Genomic DNA, 13220 nt, shown 5'->3' with positions numbered 1-13220 from the left:
AAGCAACATTCATGGCTTTCCCGTGAATGATCCCATTATCTACACGGTAATGCTCTGTTCCCACCAGCCCCATGCCACAGCACTGCACTGGGTTTAGGGCAGAAAAGAGTGGACAAGAGACTTGTATGATACTGTATGATATCACTTATGTGCAATTTTAAAACAATACAAATGAATATACATGCAAAATAGAAACAAACTCAAGATTTAGGGGCTTCACTGGTGGCTCACTGATAAAGAACCTGACTGCCAGTTCAGGAGATGTGGGTTCGATCCCTGGGTCAGGATGATCCCCTGGAGGAGGAAATGGCAACCCACTCCAATATTCTTACCTGGAGAATTCCATGGACAGGGGAGCCTGGCAGGCTATAGTCCACGGGGTTGCAAAGAGTCAAACATGACTTAGCAAGTACACACATGTTCAATGCAGCATTATTTACAATAGACAAGATGTGTTGACAACCTAAGTGTCCATCAATAGATGAATGGATAAGAAGATGTGATATGTGATATATATAAATATATACATATATATTTATTGGAATATTACTCAGTGGAATAATACTCAATGGAATTGAGTATTATTCAATGAAATATTACTCAGCCATTAAAAACAATGAAATCTTCCCATTTGTGACAATATGGATGGACCTTGAAGGTACTATGGTAATGGAAATAAGTCAGACAAAAGACAAATACCATATGATTGCACTCATCTATAGAATCTAAAAAACCAAAACAAACAAACAAACAAAACAGAAACCAGCTCATAGATACAGAGATCAGATTAGTGGTTACCAGAGAGAAAGGGGGTCAGGATGGGCAAAATGAGTGCAGAGGGTCAATTGTATGGTGACAGATGGTAACTAGGCTGGTGGGATGATCACTCTTTAGTGTACACAGATGTGAAATTATAATATAGTACAGCTGAAACTTATAAAATAAAACAACTATTTAAAAAAAAAGTCACTCAGGCTGATGCATGAAAAAAGGCCAGAAGATCACAAGAATGGGAGAGGGAGATAGGGTGGGAGGCTGTGGCAGTCATCCAGGAACAAGCAATTGTGGCAAACTTTCTCTGCAAAGGGCCAAATGATAAATATTTCCAGTGCTGCAGGCCATACAGACTTTGCTGCAACTACTCCATATGCCCTTGAGTGCAAAAGTAGCCCCACACAATATGTAAATAGGCATGATTCTATTCTAATAAAACTTTATTTATGGACATTGACATGTGAATTTCATACAAAAGCTCTTGTGTCACAAAATGTCATCCTTCTTTTGTTTTTTTTTTCAAACCACTTAAAAATGTGAGAACTATTCTTAGCCTACAGACTACATAAGCTAAACTTTGCCCAAGGGCCACAAGGTTTGAAGTTTACAAGGAGGCAGAACTCACATGATGTTTGACTGGGTGCACATGACAAGGAAGGAAAAGAAAAAATGGAGGAATCTGTTGGGTTTTGACCTGAGCTGCTGCCCCAGAGTCCTGGGGAGATGAACTCACACCGCCTTTAATGTTCTTCACTGTGCCATAAATCTAACCACTTGGCATAGAAGTTCAAGACCTCACAGCCAACTTCCCCAGCCTTGCCTCTGACCACTATCCTTCACACACTCTGCCTTCCAATCAAGAATGTTTCCAGTTTGCAGGCTCTTGCTCACACATCTACAAGGCCCTTCCTCTTCTTTCCTCTGTGTCCAAATCCCATGCATCCATCACAGGCTGTGACACCTGTCCCACAGACTCTTCCAGCTCTCCTAAGAGGAAGGACCAGGGTGCCCCCCTCTACATCTACCACTCCCATTGCCTTGCTCAGCCTCTGTTTGCATTTTAGGTGCTAATATTCACATCTCAGGTCTCTGACCTAAGTACAAGAACCAAAGGGATAGATCTGTATTTCATTCATTTTTATATCCTCCCATGGCCAGCCCCTTTCAGAACCTACTGGATTTCTTACGTTCTGTAGGCACTGAAAATTTTATTAAGATATTTAAGGAGACAAGTGTGAAGGTGTGGAAACAAGAATTATACATATCCCTGAATGAGATGCTGGGCTGGATGAATCACAAGCTGGAATCAATATTGACAGGAGAAATATCAATAACTTTAGGTATGCAAATGATACCACCTTAATGGCAGAAAGTGAAGAACTAAAGAGCCTCTTAATAAAGGTTAAAGTGGAAAGTAAAAAAGCTGGCTTAAAATGTAACATTCAGAAAACTAAGATTATGGCATCTGGTCCCAGCACTTCATGGCAAGCAGATGGGGAAAAAAAATGGAACAGTAAAAGATTTTATTATCTTGTGCTCCAACATCACTGCAGATGGTGACTGCAGCCATGAAATTAAAACATGCTTGCTCCTTGAAAGAAAAGCTATGACAAACCTAGACAGCATATTAAAAATCAGAGACATCACTTTACTGACAAAGGTCCATATAGTCAAAGGTATGGTTTTTCCAGTAGTCGTGTACGGATGTGAGAGCGGGACCATAAGGAAGGCTGAGTGCTGAAGAAGTGATGCTTTCAAACTGTGGTGCTCGAGAAGACTCTTGAGAGTCCCTTGGACAGCAAGGTGATCAAACTAGTCAATCCTAAAGGAAATCAACCCTGAATATTCACTGGAAGTACAGATGCTGGAGCTGAAGCTCCAATAATTTGGCCACCTGATGTAAAGAGCCAACTCACTGGAAAAGACCCTAATTCTGGGAAAGATCGAAGGCATGAGGAGTAGGGAGTGACAGAGGATGAGATGGTTGGATGGCATCATTGACTCAATGCACATAAGTTTGAGCAGACTGCACGAGATAGTGAAGGACAGTGAAGTCTGGCGTGCTGCAGTCCATGGGTTCACGAAGAGTCAGACATGACTGAGCAACTGAAGAACAACAACTGAATGAGAAACCTGGTTTCTTGATATTCTAGTAATAATCTTTTAAAGGACAATTTTTTTTTTTTGAGAAAAGTTTTTGAAAGTCACCATACCACTTTTTATTCTCACTAACAATATCTAGGGGCTTCCCAGGTGGCATTAGTGGTAAAGAACCTGTCTGCAGCAGACCCAAGAGTTGCAGGTTCCATCCCTGAGCCAGGAAGATCTTCTGGAGGAAGGCATGGCAGCCCACTCCAGTATTCTTGCTTGGAGAATTCCATGGACAGAGGAGTCTGGCAGTCCATGGGGTCGCAGAGTCGGATATGACTGAGCAACTTAACAGGCACACACGCATGCCTGCAGCAATATCTAACGCTTTCTATTTTTCCACAACCTTTCCAACATTTGTTTGTATCTGTCTTTTGTTTTGTTTTTGGCTGCCAAGTGACATCTGGTACCTTAGTTCTCAGACCAGGGATGGAACTTATGTCTCCTGTAGGGTGCAGGGTCTTAACCACTGGACTGCCAAGGAAGTCCCTAAAGGACAGATATTTAAAATAGGAATCACCAGCAATAAATCAGAGGCTATACAGCACCTTTATGTGTGTGTTAGTTGCTCAGTCGTGTCCGACTCTTTGTGACCCCATGGAATTCTCCAGGCAAGAATACTGGAGTGGGTTTCCATTCCCTTCTCCAGGGGACTTTCCCAGCTCAGGGACTGAACCTGGGTCTCCTGCATTGCAGGCAGATTCTTTACCATCTGAGCTACCAGGGAAGACCACAGCACCTTTATAACTTCTCTTAAATCTTTCTGTTTGTTCCCCTACCCTTCAACATCCTATTTACATCTGAATAAAAGTGTTTTGTTGAAAGACTGGCATTGAAGGTCCCTCAGGCATTCAAGCAATCAAAATGCTCAGAACCAATTTAGGAAACAAGTAAGCATCTCACTCACCGAAAGGTGTTCCCGACCCGTGTCAACAACACCTGTGGGAAGGGTTCCATTACTTTTGTTCGTGGTGTCCCCAATGTCATTTGCTGCGGTCCCGTAATCTTAAATTGGAGAAAGGGGAAAAAGAAGGAAGCATGAAGTTGTCTTTAGGCTGCCAACAAACGTGAGCCACAGTAGAAGCCAGAACGAAGCAAGACAAATCACAAACTTCCAAACCACTGACAGTGTGGCTGGAGAGAAACATGACACCCCCCACCTTGGGTTAAATTCACTGTAAGACTGTGTGATGTCAAAATTGTATTCAACCCAGATCTTTACATCATTGCTTTGTTGGTCAAATTCCAAACGAGGTATAGGATTTTTCTCTGCACATGAAGGTTTTATATTATATAATATTGTATATAATATCAATATATATATATTAAATATTTATATTTAATGAAAATACAAAAAAATCAACCATACAAGAGTCATAGATCTATAGGCCTAGAACGGTCTTTGGAAATCGAGTCTAACCACCAGTTTTACAGCTGAAGAATGAAAGCTCAGAGATGTTAAATTACTAGTCTTAAGGTCAACTGGCAAGAAGGCAGCAGAGTCTAGAAATCAGACTTGAAATCAGCAGCAATGATTTCCGGACATCTTACTTATTCACTTAAAATAGAATGTGGACTCAGCACTGAGAGCGAACTTGGGTCCACATTTGAACTTTTTAAAAGAGCTCTGAACTGCCAATATTTCAGCTGCAGAATTAATGTATAGGGAACTTCACCAACACAACACTTAGAATTATGAGGATATGTTCTCATAGTTCTCAAATGTAGCTGCTCCTCTGGATCAATTTTAGCCTACATGGATCAGGATAGAAATAAATGATTTTTCTGTAGGGAATGTCTTTATTAATAATATTATATATGAAAGTCATAAAAAGTTTTTAGTAAACTTATTGCAGACAATGTTGTTTATAAATGGTTTGTATTTTTATTCTAAATAGATATGGCGCCTTCAATTTCCATCCTGAACAACCAACCTCATTAAGCCAGCCCCAGCTAATCTTCCCTTGGTAGAAATATCATGCTGGCCTCAAGGCAACCAATTTAAATTATATTCTTATTAGCAGAGTGTTCCTTTGAATGTGAATGAAAATTAACAGAAATAGCATTTATTTTCTATCTGTGGCTGTTTCATTCTTAACTGCAAAACTATATTCTTACCATTTTCATTTTGAAAATATTAGAACTTATTAATATTTCAAACACTAGGAGATATCATTTATTTGCTTATTTTCCCTCTTCATATTATATCCAGCTACTCATGCAAAATTAAATCATTAAAGTATCTACAGTTTAATATAACAACATTTTAAGCCAAATATCCAAAGTGTGATCTGAGTCCAATGGAAAGATGACATTTTTAGAGACTTAAAATTATTGGAAAGGAGTTCAAAACATAATTTTAAAATAGAAAAATCACAATACAATTTCTCTGTGATACAATTTGATGTACTCTTTCTTTAAACCATATCAGAACAAATAAATATAAAAATACACAAATCACATCCACAAAATCACCCAAACCACAACAGCCTGGAGGAAATATGGCTTAACATGCATAAAGCAAGAAGAGACAATTTAATTCCCTAGATAAAATTAGCTCAAGTTAAATATACACACATAAACACAGAGAGAATCGTTTTATATTTAAAAATGCAAATTATTTGTACATTAAAAATATAAATATACACATTTGTCAAGGTGTGCATCAGAATTAAAGAATAGACTATTTTATAGAATAAATATATAAATGAAACATTTTGATCAATGTAACTTTTTATCAATTTAAAATTTCAAGCCAAGTCTTGAAAGTGAGCCTGCTATTTCCCCCAAAGAAGCCTCCTGGTCATGAAGGTGGTTTCAAAACTATTAACAATGGATTCTCATACCTAGTAAAATGACCCTTGAATTCAATTAAAATAGCAAAGGAAAGATGAGATATTTGGTAAGCTAATGCAATGGACATTTTGGTTCTCTCCTTCCACATTCCAAAAGTAAAAGGGTTAGTTCCTCAGTTGTGTCTGACTCTTTACAACCCCATGGACTGAAGCCCCCTAGGCTCCCTGTCCATGGAATTCTCCAGGCAAGAATACTGGAGTGGGTATCCATTCCCTTCTCCAGGAGATCCTCCCAACCCAGGGATCAAACCAGGGTCTCCTGCTTTGCAGGCAGATTCTTTACCATTTAAGAGAGATCCATTTTATTCAAGGGAATTTATTCCTCTAGGAAAGTTGATGTAAACTCCAGGGATGGATCTATTTAACCAAGGGTTAATCCAGCCCTCAATACTGGAGGCAAAAATGAACCATGACCCAACTGAGTCCTGAGTCAGAAAGAGGGAGGTTTGATGGAGGTCTCTGGGAAAGTTCTCCTTCTTCTGGAACAATTTCAAAAGTTCCTCCCTTTCTCCCATCAATGTGAATGACTCATTTTAAGACCATAAGAGAAACCAGCCTTCAGTGAAGCCAGCACAATGGGCAGGAGGGTGTAGAGATGGAAAAAAAAAACAACCTGGATCCCTGATGGCATGGTTGAGTTGCTGGTTTCACCAACCTTAAAACATGCCTTGCCTTTGAGGTTCCTCTCTGTGATCCAGGCTTTTTCATTATATAAGAAACATAATTTTGAATTGGGTTTACCGTCATAGCCAGAAACTGATACGCCCCCCTTTTCTTGGTAGTCAAGGCTTTTAAACAGGTAATTAGTTCCCAATTATGGAAACAAAATGTCTGTTACAGTGGAATGGATTTACTGCTTCCAAGAACAAGCAAGAGAGAGAAAACACTATTTACAGGCATTGTAAATATCAAGGGAAAACAGCCATCAATACCGAATGATTTTTGAAGCATTATTTTGGCCTAAGTCATGCTTGAAGTGTATATTTAATTGAGCTTAAAGTTCTTTTAGTTGATTTATTTCATTTAGACAAATATTTTGAAAAAATACAAAATACAGACCACATGATAGCTACCTTCATAAATTACATCAGGATAATTTGGGTTTGCACCTAAAAAGCAAAACAAAACAAAGATACCTTGTTAAGTATGCATTCAAAGTTAAAAATTACTAACTAAACCCACTAAGATTGGCTAAATACATATTGAAGGTTTTAAATTGAATAGATTGTTTTATACGTAAATAAAATCTGAAATTCTAGGTTTGCTTCATGTAACCTTGTTGCTCTTCCCAAGCCCACACTCCCTGTCTCTATTCTAGAAAGAAAAAGAAAAGGACAAACAGAAATTAAAAATCACTTAAATGAGAAAAAATTCAACCATAAATGAACTATGACCACTTTTTTTTGCTGTTTCTATTAAGCACTTGATCATTTTAATTGTAATTTTGGTATTTTCATTCCAGAAAAAGATCATTTCTGATCCACTTTGATTATTCTCTGATGACTTAGGGTTTACTTTCAAACTTTGTTTTGGCAGGTCCATTTGTATTCACAAACAGTTTATTAACCAGCCTGGATGATAACACCTAAAGTACAATCTTTCTCTCCACTTTGTCTTGAGGGACATTTCCAAGACAGAATAACACTTTTATTACCCTAATATAACACAGAAAAATAAATGTACTTTCTCTACCGAGGTTACAAAAAATGTTATGTCAAGAAAGAAATTCAAGAGTACACCATTTTTTTGGATGTGTCTTTAGTCACCAAGATGGTCAGAACATTCTGTTTTAAAATATTCCTAAGAAAATTTGCAAAAGAAATTTTTTAATCTTTTTAAAATCACTGTTAACAAGAACAGATGACAAAAAAAATTTTTGCTACTTATTCTTCAGTCAAAACTATTGAAACTATAGTATCTATATGAAAGCCTGCTTGGAATTAAAATCAAAATTTGATGTAACATTTAAGCAATTACAAAATGAATTTCCAAAGTCACTTTCTATGCTTTTAGTCATTCCTCACAGTGTGAAAAATAAAATTTGTAAACTATAAAATTTACTTGATTCTCATTTCATTTCTGAACTCTTAGCAGAAAAATACTTAAAATCAGTGAAACTTGAGCCTATTTTCTGTTTTTGTAGCTCTTAGTAAATAATCAAGATTAATCTAAATGAAGAACTAAATAAAAGTGGTCCTAATATTCAAGCCAGAATTTCAATACAGTTCACCTAGAAGATACCTATTTTAGCAAAGGAAAAAACAAGTAGATTGTTGTGCACTTTGATTCAGGGATATTACATACTGCTGTGCAGTCTGTGCTTTGTACAATTCAAGGGGGCACCATTAAGACTGTCATCAATGTTAATGGAATCACCTGAAATTGTGCAGTGCACAACCTATACAGCCACTTCTGATGACCCCATGTCAATTCATGCAAAGTCATCATTCCAGTCATTTTCAATTATATTTTGAGTTTTATAATCCCAAACATCATTTCAAAATAGCTTTGAGTTACAAAATATCAATAGACATTGTCAGAATTATTTGTAGCTGATACAACATTCCTGAGAAGGCTCTTGAAAGTGACCCTGCAAGTTGAAGGGGAATTCAGTGAATAAAGCAAGGGAATATCTCAATGGAAGCTCTGGGAATGTCATTAACAGGACACCTGCCCATCCTCTGAAGTCTTTTCTCTTTGCAACGTCCTTGGACCTAATGACATCCCCCTAAAGTTATGATTTTTCACCACTGCTGAAGAAAAGGTTCTATAATCCCAAGAGAGAAAGTCACTCTTTGCACTGCTCAGTAATCTGTTACTTTTTTTTTCTTTTTTTTTAAATTTATTTTAATTGGAAGCTAATTACTTTACAATATTGTACTGGTTTTTGCCATACATTGACATGAATCAGCCATGGGTGTACATGTGTTCCCCATCCTGAACCCCCCTCCCACCTCCTTCCCCATCCCATCCCTCAGAAGATCCCATTCTGATCTGGTCCCACTGGTCTCTCAACATACAATCTGAATCTGCAAGGCATCTGCCCACTAGAGTCTGCTCCTCACTTCTAGATCTCACTCTAGGTCTCCAAGGCCCAGAATTTCCTCACCATGGCCCTGCACAAACTTCCTAGGACTGGTCAGCCCCTCCCCTACAACTGTCACCTCCAGGTGGCCATGCCACCAGTATGAGCACCATCTGACACAAGACCCAAGGAGGGGTGAGGAGTGAGTGTGAGCCAGGACAGGCGGACTGAGGTGTCCACATGCACACGCATCCCCTTCATATATCTCCCACCATATCACCGGAGCCCAGGGCAGGGGCCATGGCTGGGGACCAGCTCTACTGAAACCACTATGCTCCAGCTTGAAACTCCAAGAGTATGAGAATTCGACCTGCAAACCCAGGCTTCCAGGTCATTACAAATATATATTTGCCAAGGTAACAGAATGTACTAAGTCGCTTCAGTCATGTCTGACTCTTTGCAACCCCATGGACTGTAGCCCTCCAGGTTCCTCTGTCCATGGGATTCTCCAGGCAAGAATACTGGAGTGGGTTGCTATGTCCTCTCCAGGGGATATTCCCAACCCAGGGATCGAACCCACATCTAGTATGTCGCAGGAGGAATTTTTACCACTAGTGCCGCTTGGGAAGCCCAAGGTAGGAGAATAGAACTTATTTTTTTTAATTTAACAAGTCATTAAATTGATTTATATTTCTTAAGTATTTGGATTAAAGGACCCTCATTTGTACTAGATTAAACAACCATCTAAGATGGCCTGAGGCCAAGGAGTTAAAGTTTTAAAACTGGGACAGTTCTGAACAAATCTGGGCAGTTTGTCCAGGATGGGGACCTTCCCTGGACATAGGAAGTGCCAAAACTGGGACAAGTTGATCACTCTGATTTCTTCTCATACCCTCAACAACCCCACATGCAGTCACCTCCTGATTCCATCAGAAAGTAAAGAGGTTCTATGGATTCAGAGCCAGATTTATCTAAACTACACATGAACGAACTTCACTGAATATGACTGATATACAGGTGTATTCAGGCTCATCACAGAAAGGGAACACTCAAACTCACTACTCACACAAAGCCCTAGGAAGATCCAAAATGTTGAATCAATTCAATACAGCAAATGGGTACAGAAAAATGGGATTTCGGGTGGGATCAAAAGGAAATAGGTTAGCTCAGAACCTGGAAAACAGGTCCTTTTCCAGACTTTTGATTCATATCAGTGCATGGCTTTTTTTTATCAAGTTCACCATCAAAACCATGAGGTCAGGTCTACACATTCTGAAAAGCACTATATTTTCCTTGTTTCATTGTCCCAGATGCATGAGAAATATTGTCACTTTACTTTCATTGTCAGGAATAGCCAAATTTAGCACAAGATTATGAAACTCACAGAAAGACAACGTGGGAGGAACAATTTTTTTCCCTCCCTACCATACTGTACTATGTCTGATGAGGACCTGCTCCTCAAAAGAAAGAAATGTCTCTTCCTGTACAAAGGTTTAGAAGGCCTGCTACACGGAAGGATGCATAGACCCAGACTTTACAAAATGCTAGGGTCACATTACTCCAGTTGACCCCAGCTTAACAAGCATATTATTTTGCTTCTGGCAACTTCTGAGTCAAGCTAAGCTTCAATGATGTTTACATGCTAATAGCACAATAGCTATTAACATCATATTAAATGCAGAAACAGGAAAAAAATCACCATTTCCTTTTCAGACTTTTGACAATGGTCAAAATTCGAAGATATCTACTAAAGTCTAATTTCTCACTGGTTCCTTTTATTTAGTTTAAATTCATTCACTATGTATCATTATGTGCCAAAGGTAGGAACCACTGTTGGAGATAAACAGTATTAAAAAGTGAATGAGAAAAGATAAACATGGGGTAGGAGGGGAAGAAGTCAATGAAAAGAGAATGAATGAAAGACAAATGCACTTGAGTAATGCACTTGTCGTGGGGATTTGAGAAGCATTATGGTTCCTCGAACCAGGGTTTCTTGCATTGCAGGCAGATTCTTTACCATCTGAGCTATAGGAAAGTCGAAGAGAGAGAGAGAGAAAGTTATAGTTTCTTGAGGGCTTCCCCAGTGGCTCAGTGGTAAAGAATCTGCCTGCCAAAGCAGGAGATGCAGGAGATGTGGGTTTGATGCCTGGGTCAGGAAGATCCCCTGAAGGAGGAAATGGCATCCCACTCCAGTATTCTTGCAGGGGAAATCCCATGGACAGGGGAGCCTGGAGGGTTATAGTCCATGGGGTCACAAAGAGTTGGACATGACTGAAGCCACTGAAAACAGCATGGCATGGTTTCTTGAAGACTATCCTAGTAGCTCTCATCAACCAAGAAATCTCAGACAGAAGCAACAGAGGTAGCCTCAAGCTCTAAAGCTTCGTGTTGGGAATCTCCAAAATAAAATACGGACTTTCTGGGACTCCCTTAACCCACTAGCATTCCAAACAAGCAGCAGACCGTTCTCTACCTCCGCAGCTCACTCAAGTGTAGAAGCTACAACTCTTTCCCAACCAAAACAAGATGAGTGCCCATGTCTGTTTGTCTGATGTTCAAGTACTATCTTCTGAAGAGTCTGTTGAGTATCTCAAGGTGCTACACTCACTAGTACCTTGTTGCTCACCTAGGGCCTGTTGTCAGAAATTATGGGAAGAGAGTTAACAGGTCCAGAGTGCAGCCTGAAAAACCCCAAGTGAAAAAGAACCATGAAGATTGTATTACAACCACACATACACTCCTGACAAAGCTCTGTGTTCAACATGCCACGTCTGCACCTCCAAAAGATGGACCCTGAGGACATTTAAGCTTCTAAACATGGATGACAGAATCACTTTCCCCCGCAACAATATCCAACCAATGTCGTCCACGATTCTCTTAAGTCCATGCTAAATGGCCTATTTATTTCTATTTTCTAATCTCATTTATAGCTCATGAGTAAATCCTATGATTTTGTATAAACCTTCATGAGTAAATCTTTATGATTTTTTTAACTGCAAAACACTACAGTAAAAGGAAAAACACATTTGCAGGATTAAAAAAATTGGGGGAAGATAGGTAGCCTGACCAGAGGGTTCACTTTCCATTCTGCTCTAGAGATAAAAATAATAGCAGAGGCCAGAAGACACATCTGTTTCTTTCCTTTAGGCTTTTCGTCTCTAACGCTTTAAAAAATTTTTTTTAAGACTTTCCTTTCAATTCTTGTTGCAGACTCTCTTTAGTGTGATTTTTAAAACTATTTCAAAGGATTCCATATAATAAAGGAATAGCAAAAGATTTGTTCTTTTCAAATAAACTGTCCTTTGCTTTGTCAACAGTGTTTTCTAACTCAGGGCAGACCACCTTTTGATTTCCAGAGCCTTCTCCCCAACCCTCTCAGAATGGCAGGCAGAACTCAGCGACCAAAAACATCGGTGGTTCAGACGTCTGGGTCCTTTTCTGGCTGAATCTCTGCTGTGCCTGCAGCACTGAGAACCTCTTCCCTTTCTCTGCAACAAAGGAGTCTTCCATCCAACAGAAGAGGATAATAGCATTGGCTTGGCAACTCCTCAGGAGCTTCAGGAGGCGTAATTAATTAACATTAGTCCTCTTGAGACAAAAAGAGCTATTTAAGTATAAATCTTAATTATCATGATTATTGTGAGTCTATAGCCAAACCATACCCTTTTCTGTTTTTAAGGCAGAAAAGTAGGCAAAACTTCTCTGCCTTTCACTCCCAGGACAAGACATGGGTCCTGACAAATGGCCTTAAAAACAAGTAGTGGGGGTGGGGGGCTTTATATTTTCTGAATGTGTAACATTTGGAGAAATTCCCTCACCCTACATCCTTTGGCCTAAGTACACCAAATCTAAATCTGCCAGTTCGAGGGCAATTCTAAGTGCTGTAGAGAGCGCTAGTTCATCCAGACGTCATGAATCTTTGGATAAAATGGCACAAATGAAAAGCTGTGGGGAAAGCTCTTCCAATATTTATAGTTTGCTTCTGACGCACATTTTGCATAGGAGACAACTGCTCCCGAATGAGGCAGCATAAGTCACTAACTCCCACCGCTTGTGTGAATGAGCATTCTTGAGCTGTGACATTCTTCCTGAATGAGTGGGCCATAGAGGCACTCTTTAGGTACCGCCTAAAAAATGGAAAGCTTTAAAATCTGGGTATTTTATCATCTAGCACTCTGGCTAGGTTTGTTCCAAGCCTAAAGCATTCATCATTCGGGTCAAGATTTTGACATGAGAATCTACTCTTAAACAATCAATGTGTTCATGTTTACAATAATACCTGACCTTGAATATTCTTGGAACTTGTGCTTTCTAATCATAAGATGCTAGCAAAAACTCCAGGTTTCTTCCACATGGCCCTCACAAGCAATCTCTCTGCCGTGAATTTCTGCTTAGAATTCTGCTTAAAAAGGCACCCT

The 13220-nt window shown here is 39.2% G+C and overlaps 1 protein-coding gene and 1 long non-coding RNA gene across 20 annotated transcripts in view; both read right to left on the bottom strand.

Annotated features, from left to right (window-relative positions):
- NTRK2 (neurotrophic receptor tyrosine kinase 2) overlaps positions 1–13220 on the bottom strand; it is a 386793-nt gene that overhangs the window by 298878 nt on the left and 74695 nt on the right. For 18 of the 19 annotated variants that reach the window (XR_014062590.1, XM_081521581.1, XM_081521570.1 and 15 more), the window contains 2 exons: positions 6851–6886; positions 3830–3927 (listed from right to left, as the gene is read on the bottom strand). Coding sequence is in view for 18 of the 19 variants with exons in the window: in XM_081521581.1 (XP_081377707.1) it covers positions 3830–3927; positions 6851–6886 (134 nt within the window). In the remaining variant the exon portion in view is untranslated. The remainder of the gene's footprint in view (positions 1–3829; positions 3928–6850; positions 6887–13220) is intronic. The other variant, XM_081521605.1, reaches the window with a different exon arrangement.
- LOC145518116 (uncharacterized) lies at positions 9504–12720 on the bottom strand. Its single transcript, XR_014062622.1, has 2 exons — positions 12015–12720; positions 9504–10813 (listed from the first exon to the last, which is right to left on the bottom strand). It is a non-coding gene; the product is annotated as an uncharacterized LOC145518116 (long non-coding RNA).

This window comes from Giraffa tippelskirchi, chromosome 1, assembly GCF_054371585.1.
Source record: "Giraffa tippelskirchi isolate mGirTip1 chromosome 1, T2T-mGirTip1v1.2.pri, whole genome shotgun sequence".
Lineage (NCBI taxonomy): Eukaryota > Metazoa > Chordata > Mammalia > Artiodactyla > Giraffidae > Giraffa > Giraffa tippelskirchi.
The sequence above is the reverse complement of the archived record's forward strand: the minus strand, read 5'-3'. Positions and strand labels throughout refer to the sequence as shown.